Source organism: Gopherus flavomarginatus, chromosome 16, assembly GCF_025201925.1.
Source record: "Gopherus flavomarginatus isolate rGopFla2 chromosome 16, rGopFla2.mat.asm, whole genome shotgun sequence".
NCBI classification, from domain to species: Eukaryota; Metazoa; Chordata; order Testudines; family Testudinidae; genus Gopherus; species Gopherus flavomarginatus.
In genome coordinates, this window is record NC_066632.1 from 22,648,509 (window position 1) to 22,668,143 (window position 19,635).

Genomic DNA, 19,635 nt, shown 5'->3' on the forward strand with positions numbered 1-19,635 from the left:
TTGCACTGGTGACCCCTTTCACACAGCAAGTCTCTGAGTGCGACCCCACCCCCCGTATACATTAAAAACACTTTTTTGTATATTTAACACCATTATAAATGCTAGAGGCAAAGCAGGGTTTGGGGTGGAGGCTGACAGTTCACGATCCCCCATGTAATAACCCCAGTTTGAGAACCCCATATTTTATCTCTCCTATATTCTGGGACCAACATGGCTACAACAACCCTGCAAAGATGCTGTAATAACATTCTGCTTTTATTCATTTCACGTTGTTCTCTTTATGGGGGAATTCTTTATACAGGGATGAGGCATCTGGTTTGCTAGACTAGTGATAATTTACCCCACAGAAACTCTATTTTTCAAATAGAAACCACACCATTTGTTAGGGCTGGTCGCCAATCGCTGAGCATTTCCTGCGAGAAATTCAGAAGGAAATGAAACATTTTTTGCACTTTGTTTCAAAATATGTTGTGGAAACATTGAATGTTTGCAATGAAACACATCTTTAGAGTTCTTTCCCCCTCTGTTCTCTCTAAAAGGAAGGAAGTAGGGGTTGGGAAAGAGAGAGAAAGAGAGAGAGAGAGAATGGGAAGGAGAGGAAAGAAATATTTCAAATTGATGAAAGATTGAAAAATTTGGACCCACACGCAGTAAAATGTCCACCAAAATTGTTTGCATGGTTCAAAAAGCCACTTCTCTTTGAAAATGCTTTAATGGAAACAATTTGGTCAGTTCTGCTATCAATATTGATACGATTGACACACACGCTCTCTCTCCCCCTCCTCACCCCATTCATCAACAACTTGTCTTTGTTGACACACAAAAGTCGTACCGTTTTGGCTATACCCATACAGTTAAAGCAGCACAGGCTACCTACCTGGTGTGGATGCAGTTATATCAGTATAAGAATGCCTATAATAATATCCAGCTTTTATAGAGCACTTTTCATCGGTAGTCCTTCAAGTGCTTTGCAAAGGAGAGCACTATCATTATTCCTGTTTTACAGATGGGGAAACTGAGGCACAGGAAGGCTAAGTGACTTGCTCAAGGTTACCCAGTAGTAAAGCTGGGAATCGGAACCCAGATCGTCTGAGGCCTAGGTCAACCCTCAATCCACTCGGCCACACTGCAAGGGGAGGTAGTGATGCTGGTAAAAGGCACCTTTATACCAATAAAGGAGTCCACACTAATGGTTTTATTGGTAACAAAATCACACTCCTACTGGACACAGTTCTACTGGGACAGTGTCCCTGGAGCAGCATGAACATAAGAATGACCAGACTGGGTCAGACCGAAGGTCCATCCAGCCCAGTATCCTGTCCACCCACAGTGACCAATGCCAGGTGTCCCAGAGGGAGTGAACCTAACGGGTAATGATCAAGTGATCTCTCTCCTGCTATCCATCTCCACGCTCTAACAGAGGCTAGGGACACCCTTCATTACCCATCCTGGCTAATAGCCATTAATAGACTTAATCACCATGGATTTCTCTAGCTCTCTTTTAGATCCTGTTATAGTCCAAGCCTTCACAACCTCCTCAAGCAAGGAGTTCCACAAGTTGACTGTGTGGTGTGTGAAGAAGAACTTTTATTTGTTTTAAACTTGCTGCTCATTAATTTCATTTGGTGGCCCCTAGTTCTTATGGGAACAAGTAAATAACTTTTCCTTATTCACTTTCTCCACATCACTCGTGATTTTGTATACCTCTATCATATCCCCCCCTTAGTCTCCTCTTTTCCGAGCTGAAAAGTCCTAGCCTCTTTAATCTCTCCTCATATGGGACCCGTTCCAAACCCCTAATCATTTTAGTTGCCCTTCTCTGAACCTTTTCTAATGCCAGTATATCTTTTTTGAGATGAGGACACCACATCCGTACGCAGTATTCAAGATGTGGGCGTACCATGGATCTATATAAAGGCAATAAGATCTTCTCCGTCTTATTCTCTATCCCTTTTTGAATGATTCCTAACATCCTGTTTGCTTTTTTGACTGCTGCTGTACACTGCGTGGATGTCTTCAGAGAACTATCCACGATGACTCCAAGATCTCTTTCCTGATTCATTGTAGCTAAATTAGCCCCCATCATATTGTGTGTATAGTTGGGATTATTTTTTCCAATGTGCATTACTTTACATTTATCCATGTTAAATTTCATTTGCATGGCTGGGCACTGCTGTTAGCAAAGCCTGGCCCTGGGAGTGAGAGGATGGCCGCAGGGCCCAGCTGATGCAGAGGTAGCGCTAAAACTACTGAGTAGGAGGTGACATCCCAGGCAGACAGATCCGTACTGGCAGCCAGCTGGGGCTGGAGTGCACCTCGGTTTACGGTGACTTGGCCTGTTAGTGAAGCCAAAGGGCTGGGCTCTGCCCTTTCACGGCGTGTGCCGCTGGAGTTTCAGGGGCACGGTGGGAACAACACTTGCTCATGGACCCCTCAATCTACGCAGCCCTGTCGATGAACCTGCTGGCCTAGAGGATCGTGTCCATTGCCTAGGGATAGTGGGGGAGTGTGAATGGAGGAACTGTGCCTGGTGTCAGGATCGGCACCCAATGGTTTGTAGGGTGAGACAGTGCCAGAGTCCGGGTCTTATCCAGAGGTGGAGCAGTATCCTGTTGAACCAGGTACGTTTGTGTGTGTACAGAATTCTCTTGTGTGGCCTTTCCCCCCATGGGAAAGCTGCATGGCTTGCACCCAGGGCTGAGGCATGGGATAGCCCCTGCTGTTGCTCTGGCCTGGCCACCCACTGCACAGGGCTGTCTCAGTGCAAGAATGTCCAGTGTAGCTCTCTGATGCATGGATGGGGTGGCAGCTGTTCTCCACCCCAGGTCTCTCCAGGGAGCCAGGCCCACCGGCAATGCCCTCTTGCCCACAGCCTCCCTGGGGAAGTGACTGAAGGCCCGGCCTCACGGGGGAAACATGGTCCAGCCCAATCCGCTTTGGCCACGCTGAGCAAGAAAGGAGCCAAAGGGACGGAGAAGGACATGTGCCGTTCCTCCATGCATCCTGGCAACAGGAGCTCTTGGTAGTTGGGGTGTCCGGTGGGCCTGGGCGTAGCTGACTGTCCTCGTGGTGCGATGGGGAAGGCGGCACCCAGAGGGGCCCCTAGCTGCGGCAGGACCAGGAGCGTGGCATCACCAGCCCCCAGAACGACTTCTGTTGAGAACCCACCAGGAAATCCAGTTAGTGACAGAACCGGGCCCTTGCTGCCCTGGGGCGTGATGCTCGGGGCCAGGCCAGAGGGAGGGAGACACAACCAACTGACTGAGCCAGAGGGAGAGGCCTGTGGCGTGGGCACAGCCTAGCAGGGAAGGCCAACACCCCTCGCTAGAGTGATAGGCCCGTGGCCATGGCCTCGAAGTGAGAGCCATGGCTACTGGGTGGGAGGGACAGACTCTGACCCAGGGGCCTGGATGAGAAGGCTACCCTAGTACTCTAGGGAGATAAGTGACCCGCGATGAGGCCGGGGGTGTCTGGCGTGACAGCCGGGTGAGATCTGCCCCCTGTGACTGAGACCAGCCTCCGGCCTAGGTGCCCTCACCTGCTCGAGTGGGCAGTGGATCTGGGCGTACCACTCCTGGCAGTACAGGCACACCTGGATGCCCTGGCCAATGAAGAGGAAGGTCCACATGATGATGTTCCAGATCGGGCCCTTCCGCTTGTCGTTCAGCAGGAAGTTGAAGATCACTGAGGGGAGACCCAAGGGGGAGGCTGGGCAGCAACTGCCTCATCTCACGCGCCTCCTCTCCCCACCCCACTGGGGTCCCCCCATCTCTGCCGAGTGACCCTGTAGCCGTGTGAACTGGGCCAAGACCCACCCAATCCTCTCCCATCTATGCGGCTGATGCTTCATCGGCCACTACTGGGGACTGGTGTGGGGCTGCTAAGGTGCTCTCCATTTGCCCCCTTTTCGCCCTGGGGGCCGAGGAGCCGGGCACTAGGCAGCGCTCACCTCCAAAGATGGCAAAGAGGGTGAACATGACGGGGTAGAAGAAGCCAAAGCAGAGGGTGATGACGTATTCGTGGACGATGGCGGACATGACGAAGACAGACTGCATGGCTGCGACCCGGGACCTCCCTCTGAAGAGCTGGGAGGCAGGGAGAAGGCACTGAACGAACAAACCAGCCACAATGAGCAGGGTCCCAGACCCCAGCTCCCACTAGGCCGATGGCCCATCCCATTATTAACCCTCACCCTGCCAGGAATGTGTCTTGTGGTGAGACCCCCTCCTTGTCCTTCCCCCAGCTCCGCACCATCACGGCATAGATCCCTTCCGCTGCACGAGACCACCCCGCAGTGGGGAGCTGGATCCAGAGGAGGAAGCCCCACTGTGTCCCCTCCCAGCATCTACCTCCCCAGCCCAGGACCATCTCTGGCTGCTCGCCTGGGACCCTGAGCTAGACAGAGAGCAGCAAGGATCCTTTCAGAGCCACCTTGCATCATCAGCAGTTAACGTTTCATTGAGTCCAAGTGCACCATCTTCACCACCTGGGCCAGCGAACAAGGGTCCAAGTGCCACACCTACCCCTGCCAATTTCCGCAGCAACGTCTGCAATGTCCGACCGGCGCCAGGGCCACGTACCCAGAACAGGTCCTGGTAGATGTAGTAGTAGAGCCAGTCGTGAACCACCACGTTCCACGTTCAGTAGTAGGTGGAGAAGGACGTGGAGTTCCACCAGTCCTGGTAGCGCGGGCGGGGAGAGGGACGAGGGAGAAACAGGAGTGAGCCCAGGCCAAGTGTGCCGCAGCGCCCCCCCCCGCCCGTGTGTGCATGTCCATCTGCAGCACTCATGGTGCCCACCTGGCGTGCTGGTGTCCCCCACCCCCTGCCCCTGCTGCTCCATTCCAAAGGCAGTGGCCCCTGCCCGTCTTGTAGCTCCCAGACAGAGCTGCCACCCCTTCCCCTCCCAGCTCCGTGGCACAGAGCTGGGATCAGCACATGGGGATCTGCAGTCTGATGCTTAGAGCGTTGGTGAACAGAGCAGTAGATTCTGGCATTCCAGCTGCCTTTCGGACCCTGTGATGCCATCACAGCCTATATCCTAATGGGCTCACAAACTAACTGGACCAGGAGTAGGAGGGGAAACCGAGGCACGGGGGGGTAGTGACTTGCCCACAGTCACACAGCAGGAACGGGACTACAACCCAGGTGTCCTGAGTCCCAGCTCAGCACCCTCACTATCGGACCAGGCTGTGGGTGACTCTACCTACTCAGCACGGGGGCCTGCGTGGGGTTTGGGAAGGAGGGGGTGGGGCGCCAGTTTTCAGCACCGCTGCCATGTCAGTGCCCCCAGCACCCGTGTCACACCTCAGACACCCCCATCTGGGTTAGGTGGGAGAATACCTGGTTGGCTGGTGGCCAGGAAGGGGATCCCCAAAGCAGGGGACTCCCCAGGGAGGTGCCGCGTGGGGGCAGGGGAGGAGCCTCGGAGCCAGGGGGAGAAGTGGGGTGCTGGGTGGGCGGATCCCACACCCCCTGCTCTCACCTATCCTCTCTCTCCAGCTGGGCCTTCCTGTGGGGCTGCGGGTCGGACTGCGTAGCCTCCTCCACGGCCTTGTCCAGCAGGTCTCCGAGCTGCACCCTCACCTGCTCCAGCAGCTCCAACTTCACCACCTACCCCGGGGGGGGGGGGAGATAAGGTGGTGACTGGTCTCCCCAGAAAGTATCCCAGCATGCACCTGGGAGGTGCTTCCCCCCCACCTCGATTTCTCACACCCTCATCCCAGCTGCCTTCCTTCGCCCCCCCAACCAGATCTGCCAGCTGGTGCCAGGACCTCGGGGGAGCTGTTCCTCCCAGTGCCCTGCTCCGGAGCCATCAGCATCCTCCCCTGGCCCCGATCCCCCACCACCTGCCCAGGAGACAAGCTGCCTAGGGGGAAGGGCTCTCCCAAGGGACCCCCCTATTGCACCTTCCCCAGCAACCATCCACGTAGCCCCCAATACCCACCCCAGCCCATCCCCCTGGCCCTCCCCAGACCCAGGCGGAGCCCTGCCTTACCTCTATGTGTCTTCTCCATTGGATGAGGCTGGTGACACTGTCCGGTTGCTCGATGTTCCCTGGGGAGGGGTGGGGAGCAGGGGGTAGCGAGTCAGTCACTTGTCACCCGCTGGGTGGTGCCCCCTTGAGGGGAGGTGCTGAATAGCGCAGCTCCTGTCAGAGCGAAGGGTGCATCAGGGGCCCCTCTTTTCCATACCAGAGGGGTCGGCAGCTCTCTGAGGGCCTGATGCCCTGGCAACCCACCACCACCAGCACCGCAACATGGCCATGTGGCATGGCCAGAAAGATCCCCATTTATCTGAAGGTTTGGGGATCCTCCCCCATGTCCCATTTCCGCCCCGGCTTGGTGCCATCTCATACTGTGACAGAGGCGAGTTGGAGTGGGATGGGTCCATGGAAACCAGCCCACCGAGCCTGCATCGGGCGCACAGCTGCAGGAGGGGTTAGGTGCCAGCCCGGCCTGCTGGCTCACAGGGACTGGTGGGGCATTGATGTGCCAGCCCCAGTGCAGGCTGATGCCACCCCCTGAGCCTGGAGCTCCCAGGACTGCAGCTGCTGGGTCTTAAAAGGATAAGGGGAAATGCCTGAGCTGCCAGCCCCACCTGGCAAGCTCCCTACCTGTCCACCCCAGCTGGGTAATACACAGACCCCCCCACCTCTGCTACCTGGACATGGACACATGGGTCTGAAATGCCACATGCTCACCACAATGTACCTGGCAACCCACATGGCTGTAACATGCCACACGCCACAACCTGGCACCCGCACATGGCTGTCACTTGGCACATGCCACTCGGTCACATGCTGCTCCAGCCTCAGGTACCAGGGACATGGTCCAGGCTGCTCTGTCCCCAACAGCTGCATGCTGGGCAGTCGCTGCTTTGGACCCAGGCACCGTCTCCCCAGCTCTGATGCCCTGGCAGGTCCCATCTATATGTGGGTGCCCACCCTGAGCTCCTGAAATGCTGCACCCCATCTCCCCTTCCTCCTCCCTCCTATCCCCCCGCCACGCTCTGCCCCTGCTCCTCACCTCCAGCCCCTGAGTCTCCTCCTCTTCCTCTTGCCTTTACCCCTCTCTCTTCCTCTGCCTGGCTCTGCCAGGGGCCCTCTGACTTTGCTCCATGTCCATCCTGGAGGGAATGGGACTGGGTCAAAGAGCCGCCCCAGAGCTACCATCCTCTTCCTCCCAGGGGCTGCCTCCCTCCCAGTGCTGGACCCTGCCCACTCAGCTGATTGGCAAAGGGGGGTAAAGTCCTTGGAGGAGTTTTCCACTCTGGGATACAGGCTGGAGATGGGAGCCTTGAACCCTCCTCCAGGGGTAATAAGATAAAGCCCTTATCAGGGCAGAGATAGCAGGGCCTGTGGCTCCAACCTCTGCCCCCAGCTGGGGTCACCCCCCCACACACTTTAAAACTTTGCCTTTGGGCACAGAATCATCAGGTCCCCCAACTTCATGGGATGGGCCTGGGCAGAGGCAGAGTAGGCACCTAGACTAGTGCCTTTGCTCCCCTACTGGCTGGTGCGAAGCCACTCGGAGCCACGTCCCTGTCTCTTGCTGATTGTGGGTACCGCTGGCTCTCGGATATTCCCAGCATGCTTTGTGCCGGGGGGTTGCAGTATCCTCTCCTGATATGCCCAGGGTGACCCATGTGCGTGGGTCATTGGAAGAGAAGAAAGAACAGGATGGGTGCCAGGCTGGGCTCCCAGTTAGCCTGTCCCTGGTTGATCTCTGTTCCCTGTGATATCATTGGGGCATGGTGCTCATCTCTACTCCCTGCTCTACACCGTGACTGTACAGCTCCTGCGCTCTGCCCCAGAGCTGGCTGCATCTCAGTTGGGGAAGAGAAAGGGGACAGCATTAGGTGTATGGGAGCTCCCAGGAGGGGAGAGGGTGTCACGCCTGCTTACACCAGTGAGTCATTTGGCCCGCAGCCTCGCAAAGTTCCAGAGTGATGATTCAAACATCTTCTTGCTAGGGCCTGCTGCTTAGGGACCACCACCCTCCCCCTGCCCTCTGCCCCCCCCCCAGACTCCACTCACGAGAGGCTGTCTCTGCCCCACGCCATGGGGCACCTCTTTACAGGGGCAGCTCCAGGCATCAGTGCACCAAGCAGATGCCTGGGTCAGCAAGCCGTGGGGAGCGGCCTGGTGGTCGCCGTGAGGACTGGCCGGTCCCGTGGCTTCGGCGACAATTCGGCGGCAGGTACGCCGAAGGGGCGAGACTGGCTGACTTCTCGCGGGCGCGCCACCAAAAGCCACCTGACTGCCATGATTGGGGCGGCAAAATACATAGATCCACCCCTGCCTCTTTGTTCCCTTCATGCCCCAGAACAACCCACCCGCCTCCATGAAGAAGCATCTCTGCCCCCAGCCCCCACTTTCTCCCACTGCAGTGTGGGGAGGAAGGGGGGAAGCCAAACAGACCCATTGTACAAGGCAATACCCTGCTGGCATTCAGCCTGTCTGGCAGCCTTGGACTTCCCAGCAGGGCTAAGGCCTCTTGGGGCTGCGAGGGGAACTTTGAGCCAACCATCCCCGGCTCTTATTGGCAAATGATGAAGGGTTACTGAGGCGATACCTCTGCAGGGCTGAGCTCTCGGGCCCTCCAGCCATGGGGCTGGAGCTGGCATGGAAGAATCTACATTTTACGGCCCTGCCCACACTGAAAGAAATCTTTGAACCCAATTTTGTGCTGATGCCAGATCCCCAGTTGGCAGCCCCCTAGCCAGAGGCCTCCTGCCAACTCTGGGGCAGGGCCAGACCTGGAAACTCCTCCTCACCCCCCATCTACCCCTGGAGGGATCCCCCAAAGCAGGGAGGACAGAGATCTCATCCGGGCTGGTTGAAAATTATCTATTGAACTCGTTTCCTGACGGAACGTTAGGTTTTCCACTAAGTAAATCTAGTTATGGTCCAGCCTTGCTCCTGCAGGTATGGGGGATTTTTTTGGTAAAACAAGTGAACATGTGAAAGCCAACAAAATGTTCTTTGCGACGCTGCCATGGGGCCTCATGAGAGTTGTAGTTCAGGTGCCTCATTCCCTCACTCTCTTCTACAGGCCAGACTCCGTAGCTGAACTCTATCTCCCATGAGGCACTGCCTCCTCTCACCAAGAGGGGAGCCATGGTGCATCATGGGAGATGTGGTGCAGCCCAGGAGCCCAAGATATAAAAGATACTTTTTTTTTTTTAAAACGCACTGGAGCTCAGGCGATGACTCTGATTCTCTTCTAACTGGCTTCAGCCACTCTGTGTGGATCTCATCTGCATTGTGAATAGCATTCATTAAACAGAGGGCCACTGACGGACTCCAGGAAGCAGGTAGGGCCACATAAGCGTGACGGATGCTCCTTCCACCAATGGAACCGAGTGTGACCAAAGAAAAGCAAGTAGCTGCTACTCTCATCAGTACCAACCTGAGCAAAGGGATCACGACAAGTGGCCCTAAGAGAGGGCCCTGTTCCAAAGACAGGTGGAGGGTCAACACTGACATAGGCCAGGTCTGCAGGACAAAGGCGTGGTGACGTTCCCCTATCCAGCATTGCTGTGCCACCAAAAGAACCCACGTAGATGCTGTCTGTCATTTGTCAGGGTGGCATAACTGTGTTTCTACCAGGGGTTACGCTGGCAGCGCCTGGCCATAGCGTGGACTGGCCATAGGCACCGGGACATCTAACTGGACTAAGGGCAGGTTAGTTATTCTGGTACAGCCAGTGGTGAGCTGCAGCTTGTTCGCACTGGTTCACAAGAACTGGTTGTTAAATTTAGAAGCTGGTGTAGAACTGGTTATTAAAGGGGCCAGCAGGTGGGCAAACTCCAGTCTGCGGGCTACATCCAGCCTGTGGGACCGTCCTGTTTGGCCCACCTGAGCTCCTAGCTGGGGAGACTCCCTCGGCCCTTTCCCCACTCCCCCCGCTCTCGCAGAGCCCCAGCACGCCATGCTGCCGGCGCCAGCACTCTGGGCAGCTCTGCAGCTCCAGCTGCTTTGAGCAGCATGGTAAGGGGGCCGGGCCTGGGAGGAAGGGTTGGATAAGGGGCAGGGAGTGGTTGGAGGGGGCGGAGATTCTGGGGAAGTGATCAGGGGACGGGGTGGGGTTGGGTAGGCATGGGAGTTCCAGTGGTCTTTCGGGGTGGTGGTGGATGGGGTCGGGGCAGTCAGGGGACAGGGAATGGGGTGAGTTGGGTAGGGGGGCAGTTAGGGTGGGGGTCTCCGGAGGGGGTGGTCAGGGGACAATGAGCGGGGGGGGGGGGTTGATGGGTTGTGGGTTCTGAGAGGGGGCAGTTGGGGGCAGGACGTGGGTTGGGGTCAGATGGCGGGGGGAGACAGGCACGTGGGGCTTGTACTCACCGCGTGGTTCCTTCCTGGGTCTTCGGTGGCGGGACGGTCTTCACTCGCTCCAGATAAAGGACACGCCACCAAAAACCCGGAGCGAGTGAAGACCCCCCCCACCGCTAAAGTGCTGCCGAGGACTCAATAGGGAACCGGTTCTTAGGATTTTGGGAGCTCATCACTGGGTACAGCCTATTTCCCCAGCTAGACGAGCTCTAAGGTGGGGTCTGGAGGGCACCAGGAGGGCGGCACAGCAGAAAGAAGGCGAGCGCCAGGCCCTCCAAAAACCAAACTCAGCTTTATTTAAAATAAAAATCTCCCAGAAGCATCCAACAATCCTCAGGAGAGCGCACTAAAGGTAAAGGAGCTGCAGGACAGGTGACAGCAAAAGCAGAGCTGGGGGATGGGGGGCGGGGAGGGCAGCCTGGCCCTGACTCCCACTCCAGCTGCCTCTGCCCCAGTGCCCCCCCCCGCCCCATCCAGCTGGCTGCAGGATTCTCCCCAGCCAGCAGCTTTCCTGAGGGGAAGAGGGGGACGTTCAGGAGGAAGGTCAGAAAGTGACAGGTTGCTTGTCCCACATCCAACCCCCCCCATCCCTTTCTCCCCTCCCGTTCCCCCTGCCCTTCTCCCAGCTTCTTAATTGGTGTCCCACTGCAGCTCAGGGTGTGGGGACGGGTGTGGGTGGGGCTCCTGAGTTTGAGGGTGCAGGGGTGAGCTCTTGCTGGCTGTTTCCAGCCTGTCCCCCAAAGCCATGCTGCCCTTCCCAGAGTACCCCCCGCCAAGATCCAACATTAATAGCACTCTTCCAATACCAGTCGTCATTGTTCCCCACCCAGAAAAGCAGTTCACCTCCCCACTCCAGTCCAAGGGGGAAACTCCCCATTGCAGGAAATGCAGCTGTGGGTGGGGGGTTGGAAGCACCAGGGGATGCTGCAGACCCTCCTGCCCCCCACTCCCAATAGCTTATTGAACAAACACCTGCACTAGCAGACCCCCAAAGCAGCGGCATAGGCTCCAGGCTGCTACCCCAGAGCCATGGGGTGGAGGGAGCCCTGCTAGCCCAGCCCCACCTCTCCCCAGGGGCCAGGTGCAGGGCTATTCCCTGCCAACTGTGCCCAGCCAGTCCTGGGTGTGAATGGGGCAGGTGGGAGAGGCCGATCTCCAGGAGGGCAGCGCCCCCAAGCTGCCTTCAGGCCAGCTCCTTCCAACAGCCACGGGGTCAGGTAATAAATTAAAGGCAAATGCTTCTGCGTCCTCGGGCTCTTCTTCCCGCAGTGTCTATCAGTCTGAGCCTCCTCCAGCCCCGCACGAGCCCAGCCCACCCCTCTCAGTCACTCCCATTGGGCAGGCAATGAGGGTTGCTCTCCAGCCCCCCCGAGCCGGCCAGCGGGTGGCCCTTCTTATCCACACACCAGCACTGGCCTCGCCTCTGTCCTTTGGATGCCCGGCACTGGAAGAGGAAAAGACAAGGGGGAGAGAGGCTGTGACAGAGGACATACCAAGGGGGTGACTGACAGTCTTGTATTCTGAGGCATTTCCACCACCACCCTGCAATGAAGCCCCAGCTCCTGGAGTCATGGGACCATTAAATGAAAGCTGAGATCCTTCCCAGAAATTGGGAGTATGTTTCTAACCCTCATGGCTCCAGAAAAGAGCTGGAGATTGGTATCTTCTAGCTTTTCTTCTAGCACTTGGCACCCCTCCATTGCCAAGTGCTTTACATATGGATGGGGAAACTGAGGAGGGAAGGGCAGCAACAGTACAGTATCCACTAGGCTGTGCTGTCCTGTAAAGGATGAGAACTCAGGTAGGCAAAAAGAGCCCAGCTCAGGAGCTGGGGGGACCTGGTTTAAAATCTCTGGCTGTTTGGAGCTGGCAGTGCCCGATCTGGGGTAACAGCCAGGTGGTCCCAGGCACTAGCCCAGTATGACAGGGGGTGGTAGAAGACACATGCACTGATCTGCTAGGGCAGCCAACAGGACATAGGTCTGGCTGGGCCAGTGGGTGGACACAAAGGTCGGTGTAGGGTGACCAGGCAGCAAGTGTGAAAATTCGGGGCAGGGGGTGGGGGGACAATAGGCACCTATATAAGTCAAAGCCCCCCAAAATTGGAACTGTCCCTATAAAATCAGGACATCTGGTCACCCTAGGTCAGTGCCCCACTGGGTTGATCAGTAGCCAGTCCAATGCTGTGTCTGGGCAGCCGCTCGCTGGCTCCCCGCCAATGCCTTGCACCTGGAGAGCTCCCGGCTCTGACTCCATCCAGCACTCATGATGCCCCAGCCCAGGGGAACCTGCCCCAGCCCTGGCCCCTACCTGTTTTTTCCTGTAGAAGCCTTTGGTGTCGCAGTTGGGAATGAAGATGTCCTCTCCACTCAGGTACAGCGGGGCCTTGAGCTCCAGCATGACGGCTGCCAGGTGCATGCGGCACGGAGCCTGCCAGGGGACAGGACAGATTGCAAGTTCAGGAGGGACAGGACTCACTGGGCTTCCCTGCCCAGCTCTCACAGTTGCCTCTTCTCCACCCGTCCACCCCCACGCCCCAGCCAGCCCATGCATTGGCCTCTGCCTATAAGGGCAACCCAGCATGCCGGGGAGCTCATCTGCCTGCAGCAGGAGCACTCCAGTCCAGTGATTGCAGAACCCAGGACAGCTGTTTGTATGCTGCAAACTCAGCCCCAGCCTCTCCCAGCAGGGGGTACTGTGGAGTGCAGGGCCGCAGCTCCCAGCTGCTCCATTGCCAGCCGGAGGTGCTGCAGCTGCCAGGGGACCCGGGTGTTTTCTCTCCTGGCGCTGGGTGCCTGTGCAGAAGATGCCTCACGTCAGACTTCCACAGGCATGTGCTTGCCCTGTCCCTGCCCCCTCCTGCAACGCACCGTCTCCAAGTCCGGCTTGCCGTCGCTGTTCAGTGAGATCTGGTGCAGCCGGTCCTTGCCACCGGTCGCCTCTGTCAGGGGACCATGGTGCTGGGGGGCCAGAGGCTCCAGCGTGGGGTGGCTCGCCCTGCGACTCTCCTTCCGGCTCTCCCCTGCGGAGGAAGAGGAGACAGAGTGTGGTGCTTAGACTTTAGCCTGCCATGCACCCTCCCCTGCCCTTCCCCGCCCCAGCCTGCAGCCAGAGTGTCCTGTGCAGCACAGGGCCCTGTGGCTTCTGCTGAGATCAGGCCCCTCAAGCCTGCAAACAGGCCATCTGAGCTGCACCAACCTGGTCGCTTGGGTGAAGTGAGTTTGCTGCATCCTTACCTATTGCCAGGCGCCCATGGCAGATGCAGCCCCCCACCCCCCGGCTGAGCGAGGGTGAAGCTAGGCCATTGTGTTCAGGAGCTACCACTAACTCTGGGTGTCACTGTCCCCTTGGAGACCCCCAGGACCCAGCACCACAGAGCACCTGCAGCTCCATGCACGCAGGAGCTCGGTGGATCTCAGCCTTTTGGGCCCTGGTGCCCAGAACCCCGCAGCAGTGCCCAGGTTCACCGAACGTTGTTCAGGCTGGGTGCTGAGTGCTTGAAAATCCAGCCCTGAACTCTCTCTGGGGAGGGGAGGGAATCTTGCCCCAAATTACTGTTTGCCAAGCGCCCCAACAAAGTTGTTCTCACAGTACCCAATATCGAGAGTCCCGTCCTGCACTCCCATGATCCGACACAGGGGGGAGCCAGCGCTCCTTGGATTGGTGAGCAGGACAGAGGAACCCACAGATGGGCCTGAATTCCCCCCCCCCACCAGATCTAGCTGCCCTTCCCCAAAGAGATGGGGTCCCTCAATACAGCAGCTGCCACAGGGTGGGAAGCAGCTTTGGGTGTTGCAGTCACTGAATGGCCGTGGACATCCCCTCTCACCACCACCTCTGCGTCTGCAGCAGCCTCCCCACTGCCTTAGCCCTGGGTGGAATTGCTCAAGGCATCTCTGCTCTGCTAGAGAGAAGCCTTTGCTTTATAGCGGGGTGGAGCAAACAGCGGATTCTGCAGCCGCACCATGGCTGGGTCTCACCCCTCTCACCCTCCCAGCCTGGATTATTAAACATTTTTGTCCTGTGTTTGTACAGCCCCTAGCACCACGGGGCCCGGCTCTATGACTAAGGCTCCCAGGTGCTAAGACACGGTCAGTTTAAGGTAGGCTCAAGATTTAGAGTGGAGGGGGGGATTTTTTACTGGATCCATTATTATGGAAGAGCCCAACATGAAGTTTGGGGGGTGGGGGGTGCAAGCAGCGGGGGAGAATTTAGGCTGCACTGGGGGCTCGGACACAATAGCACAGATCCCAGCACCGTTCTTGAAAGGGGTTGGGGAGGAAGAGGTTGAGGTTCCTCTGAATACCCCCTCTGGAAGGGATTTGCCCCTGTGCTTCATGTCATTGCTCAGATGGGTGGCTCAGATCTGCCCCAGGATCCCCCCCCCCCATTCCTGATACACAGCCATCTCCGACTGGGTGGAGTTTGTTACAAGGTAATAATGTTCCTCCCCATCGCATTCCTCCAAGCTCCCCCAGCCGGTGTGGGGGTCTGCGAGACTCAGCTCCCCCTCCACAGCAGTATCCTGAACCCTGATGGAGGATTAGCTCTGGGTAGCTCCCTGCAGCCTGTCTGTTGCCGTCTGACACCCCCTCTCTCTCCGGCCAAGCACAGGGGGCTCGTCCCCGGACCAGTGCCTGCTGAGAAAGCTGAGCTTTGAGCCAGGCACCTTGGGGGAAGTTCAGTCCCAGGCTCCCATGCAATGGTGCCGCCCTCTATCTAGCTGCCTTTGGCCCTCAGAGACCAACCTCTGCTGGTAAATTTCAGCTACTGCCGGCCCCCCCTGCTTTGCCACATTCCCAGGTTTGGCTCAAGGCAGCAGCTCCCTGGGGGCTGGCCTGCTGGTAGCTAGACTGGGGGGCAGGGGCTGTCTGTGTTTGTATCACCCTGGCCCATCTCCCACCCTCATAGCTCAGGGGAGGGCCTGTCCCCCTTCCCAAGCCATATATCCGCCCGCATGCCCCTTCTCCCATTCAGGGAGCCAAGAGGCTGAGCCCACTTCAGAAGCACAGAAATGTGTGTGTGTGTGGGGATCAGGCCGGATCAGGGCACCTGGCAGGGACACCTCCATGGGGCTGGGGTAGACGTGATCCTGCTGGACTTCTGCTGAGAGCGTCCATGGGCCATTGGCATCTGCAGACGCTGAGGCAGGGGTGAGCATGGCTGATAGAGACAGCTCAAGGGAGAGAATGCCCCCCCCCCCAACACTCTTCTCAGGCAGCTCCCAGCCCTCTCTTCTACCAGACACCCCCCCACACACACACCTAGCATCAAACCAACCCCGGGCTAGCGGGACCCGACCCACTTGGAGCCTCTCCACCCTCCTTTCCACATCACGCTGGGTGGTAGACAAGGAGCCACTCAGCCTCCCCATCGCCCCCAGGTCTCCTGCAGAAGAACCCCGGGGTCTGAACCCTCCCCACCTCTGAGCCAGAGAGCGGAAATGTCCAGCCACTCCCGTGGGGGTGAGCCCCCTGGTCAGGGAACCCCACTATGGCAACCCCCAAGTGGAAAGACCCATCTTCTCCTGCCCCTCTAGGGGCAGGAAAAAGACTCAGTTCCGGGGAGCGGGGGAGAGAAAGCTGCAGCCTTTGCTCTTAGAAACCAGGGAGCTGCCCCCCAACTCCTGGGGGTGCTGCTAAGTGGCACCAGGGATCCCCCTGATCTGGGCTCAGCACCTCGGCGAGGGCTGCTCTGTGCCCTCACCCCGAAGCTCAGCTTAGGGGGGTCTCCAAGGATCCCCCCCAGATCTGGGCTCAGCCCCGAACCCCAGCCGCGGCCGCTCCCCCCAGCCCGCCCCGCACTCACCTGCCGGGGGCTCAGGCTCCGTGTGGTTGCGGCTGCCCTTCCTGCCCCCCACGGCCCGGCACACCCCCTTGCCGTGCAGCAGGGCGTGCAGGGGGGTCCGCTCGCCGGCCCGGGGGATGCAGCGCAGTCCCCGGGCGCAGCTGGGCGTGTAGACCCCGCACGGCTCCCCCAGCGCCCGGGCGCAGCCCTTCTCCCCGCAGGCTTCCCGGGGCGCCTTGGCGCTGTCGGGGGGCGCCGCCGCTGCCTTCTCGGGGGCCCGGCAGCCGGCTCGGGGGGCGCAGGCCGCGGGGTCCCCGTCCTCGCAGCTGGGGCACTGGCCCAGGGCGCCCCAGGAGCCCGGAGCCAGCAGCAGCGCAGACACCAGCCAGCAGCCCGGGAGCATCTTGGCCGGCTGGGCAGGGGAGGAGCCGGACCGTGCTGCGCCCCGACTGCTCTGGGCTCCCTCCCCACGGCCTCAGCCCTTAAATACCCTGCCCAGCCCACAACCTGCCTCCAGCGCTGGCCCCGGAGCGCCAGGTGTCTGCAGCCCTGGCACCCACCGAGCAGGGGGCTGGGCGCTGCCCGGCTCCGCTCCCACCCCAGCTGCGCTCCGGCCGCCCTCTTGCCCCCCCCCAACTCTCTCCTCTTGCCCCCCTCCCGGGCTCCCCCCGGCTCCTCCCCCTGGCCACTCTCTGGTCTCACCCCTACCCCTCCCGTCTTCCCCCACCCATGTTGATTTCCAAATTCAATTTCCCCCTTCTCGCCATCTCAGACATTCCTGGGATTCTGGGGGCGGCTGGAGGGGGGGGGTCGCTCGAGCCCCTCTGAGCTGCAGAGGCTGAGAGAGGAAATGAGACAGGCCGAGGGAGGTGGAAAGGAAACATGCTCCCCCCTCCCCAGACGCAAGGTCCCAAGAGGGAGCTCCTGGCCTTATCCCCCTTCCCAAGGGGTCCCCAGTTCCAATCCTGATTCCCCCCCCCCGTCCCAAGAGGTAGCTCCCTCCTATCCTATCTGATTCATTTGGGGTTGGTTCTGCTTTGAGCAGGGGGTTGGACTAGATGATCTCCTGAGGTCTCTTCCAGCCCTGATATTCTATGATTCTATCCCTCCATTCCCAAGGGATCAGCTCCCATATCCACCCCCCCATTTCCAAGTGGGAGAGCCCATCTACACTCCCCCATTCCCAAGGGGTCAGCTCCCACCTTCACCCCCCCATTCCCAAGTGGGAGAGCCCATCTCCATCTCCCCCCACCCATTTCCCAGGGATCAGATCCCATCTCCATCCTCCCCATTCCCAAGGGGGCAGCTGGCTCCCATCTCCACCCCCCCATTCCAAAGTGGGAGGGCCCATCTCCATCCTGCCCAGGCCCATTCCCAAGTGGGGGAGCCCACCTTCATCTCCCTCATTCCCAAAGGATCTGCTCCCACCTCCATCCCATTCCATTTCCAAGGGATCAGCTCCCATATCCATCCCCCCCAGTCCCAAAGGATCAGCTCTCATCTCCTTCCCCCCATTCCCAAGTGGGAGCTCCCATTGTCTCCCCCACTCTCCTCTAGCAATTTCTCTTCCAGTGATTTGGGTCTAATTCTCTGAGCATCTTTTTTGAAAAACCAAACAACGCCCCCCCCAACCAAACAGAAATTGCTTTCATTTAAGCCAACCCGAAAGAAATGAAGAGCAAACAATTTCCTGGTGCCCAATCCCTGATTTCCCCTCCTTTCCCTGGGGGCGCTGGGCTGAGATCATGGTTTTTTTCCCCCTCTCTCTTCTTCCCTCAAAAGTACATTTTTTTTTTCAGGATCTGAACGAATATTGTTGCCTTTGCATGGAGCCTAAATGCCTGGAATATTTCATGCTTCCAGCCCATCTCTGTTGTGTAATCCAATCTCTGAGCTATTTCCCTTCCCTGTCTAATTCTTTCCTAAAACATAACACATCATTTTTACTGCTGGCCTTTGTGTGGGCAGAGCTGAGTCTTAAAACAATGTGCTTATTTGGCAGGCTGGGTCTACTGATTAGAGCGGGGCATGGGAGTCAGGCCTCCTGGCTAGCGGTTAGAGCAGGACCCTAGGGAGGATCAGGTCCATTGGATGTCTTGCTCTGGAAGGGGGTGCGTTATAGTGGTGGCAGCAGAGGGCTGAGGGTCAGGATTCCCAGCCTGAGTTCTTGGCTCTGGGGGCAAGTGCTGTCTAGTGGTTAGAACAGGAGGAACTCAGAGTCAGGACTCCTGGGTCCCATTTTCAGCTCTGGAGAGTGTGGTTTAGAGGTTACAGGAGGGGAATGGGAGTCAGGATACCAGAATTTTGTTCCTGGCTCTGGGAGGAAGTGTAGTCTAGTGGTTAGAGCACAGAACTGGGAATTAGGACTCCTGGGTTCTATGAATAGCCCTGCCACTGACTGTGTGACCTTGGCCGAGTCACTTTCTTTGCCTGTGCCTTTGTTTCCACGTCTGGAGAGTGCAGATGATATTACTTTCCTATCTCTCTCATAGGGCTCTATTAACGTCAGTAAAGATCTTCAGATGTTGTTAGTATTTCGTGGAAATTTTAACTCCTCACTTCCAGAGTTTCTGTTCTGGCTACCTCCCCCATTGCTTCCAGCATTCCTTGCTTCTCGTTTTCAATAATCAGCTTTTCTTACGTGTTTTAAATAACAAAATTCAGTTTTGTGTTGGATTCTGCTCCTGCAAATCCTTATAGATTCCAAGAGCATGGGGGTAGGAGGGGCAGACAGAAATCAGTGTTACACAGCTTTCCCACCCAGTGCTGTCCAGCCAAATCCCTTTACAACTGGCAGCTGGTTAATCCTCAAAACCCTCCTGGGATGTAGGGAGGTCAGTATTATTTGCCCCGTTTTACATATGGGGAAACTGAGGCACAGAGCCCTTAAAGGGACTCACCCAAGGTCACAAGTCCAGGATAGAGCAAGGTGCCGAACTCAGCATCACCTTCAGCAAAGCACTGTGCCTTTAGCAAATGGTTGTCCCTGGAGCCTGGATGGAGAGGTGCTTGAGAATATTCCATGCTTCATTTTCCTTTACATCAGTAGCAGTTCACACACACACACACCCTGAAGATGCACTGGGCCTAGTGGATCAAGCACTGGGCTGGGACCCCGATTCTAGTCCCAGCTGCTTGGTGATCTTGGGTGAGTCACTCAACCTGCTGGTGTCTCTCATAGACTCATAGATTTTAGGGTCAGAAGGGACCAATATGATCATCTAGTCTGACCTCCTGCACAATGCAGGCCACAGAACCCTACCCATCCACTTCTATAACAAACCCCTAACCTATGTCCGAGTTATTGAAGTCTTCAAATTGTGGTTTGAAGACCTCAAGCTGCAGAGAATCCACCAGCAATTGACCCATGCCCCACACTGCAAAGGAAGGCAAAAAACCTCCAGGGCCTCTGCCAATCTACCCGGGAGGAAAATTCCTTCCCGACCCCAAATATGGCGATCAGCTAAACCCTGAGCATGTCTCTGTTTATCCACTGGGAAAAGGGGGATCGTGACC

The 19,635-nt window shown here is 57.5% G+C and overlaps 1 protein-coding gene across 1 annotated transcript; it reads right to left on the reverse strand.

Moving 5' to 3' along the window:
- Positions 1 to 10,605: 10,605 nt before the first annotated feature.
- IGFBP6 (insulin like growth factor binding protein 6) lies at positions 10,606 to 16,583 on the reverse strand. Its single transcript, XM_050925654.1, has 4 exons — positions 16,141 to 16,583; positions 13,203 to 13,354; positions 12,643 to 12,762; positions 10,606 to 11,776 (listed from the first exon to the last, which is right to left on the reverse strand). The coding sequence occupies exons 1-4, from the start codon at positions 16,520 to 16,522 to the stop codon at positions 11,654 to 11,656; spliced, it is 777 nt and encodes a 258-aa protein (XP_050781611.1). The 5' UTR covers positions 16,523 to 16,583; the 3' UTR covers positions 10,606 to 11,653.
- Between the last annotated feature and the right edge of the window lie 3,052 nt (positions 16,584 to 19,635).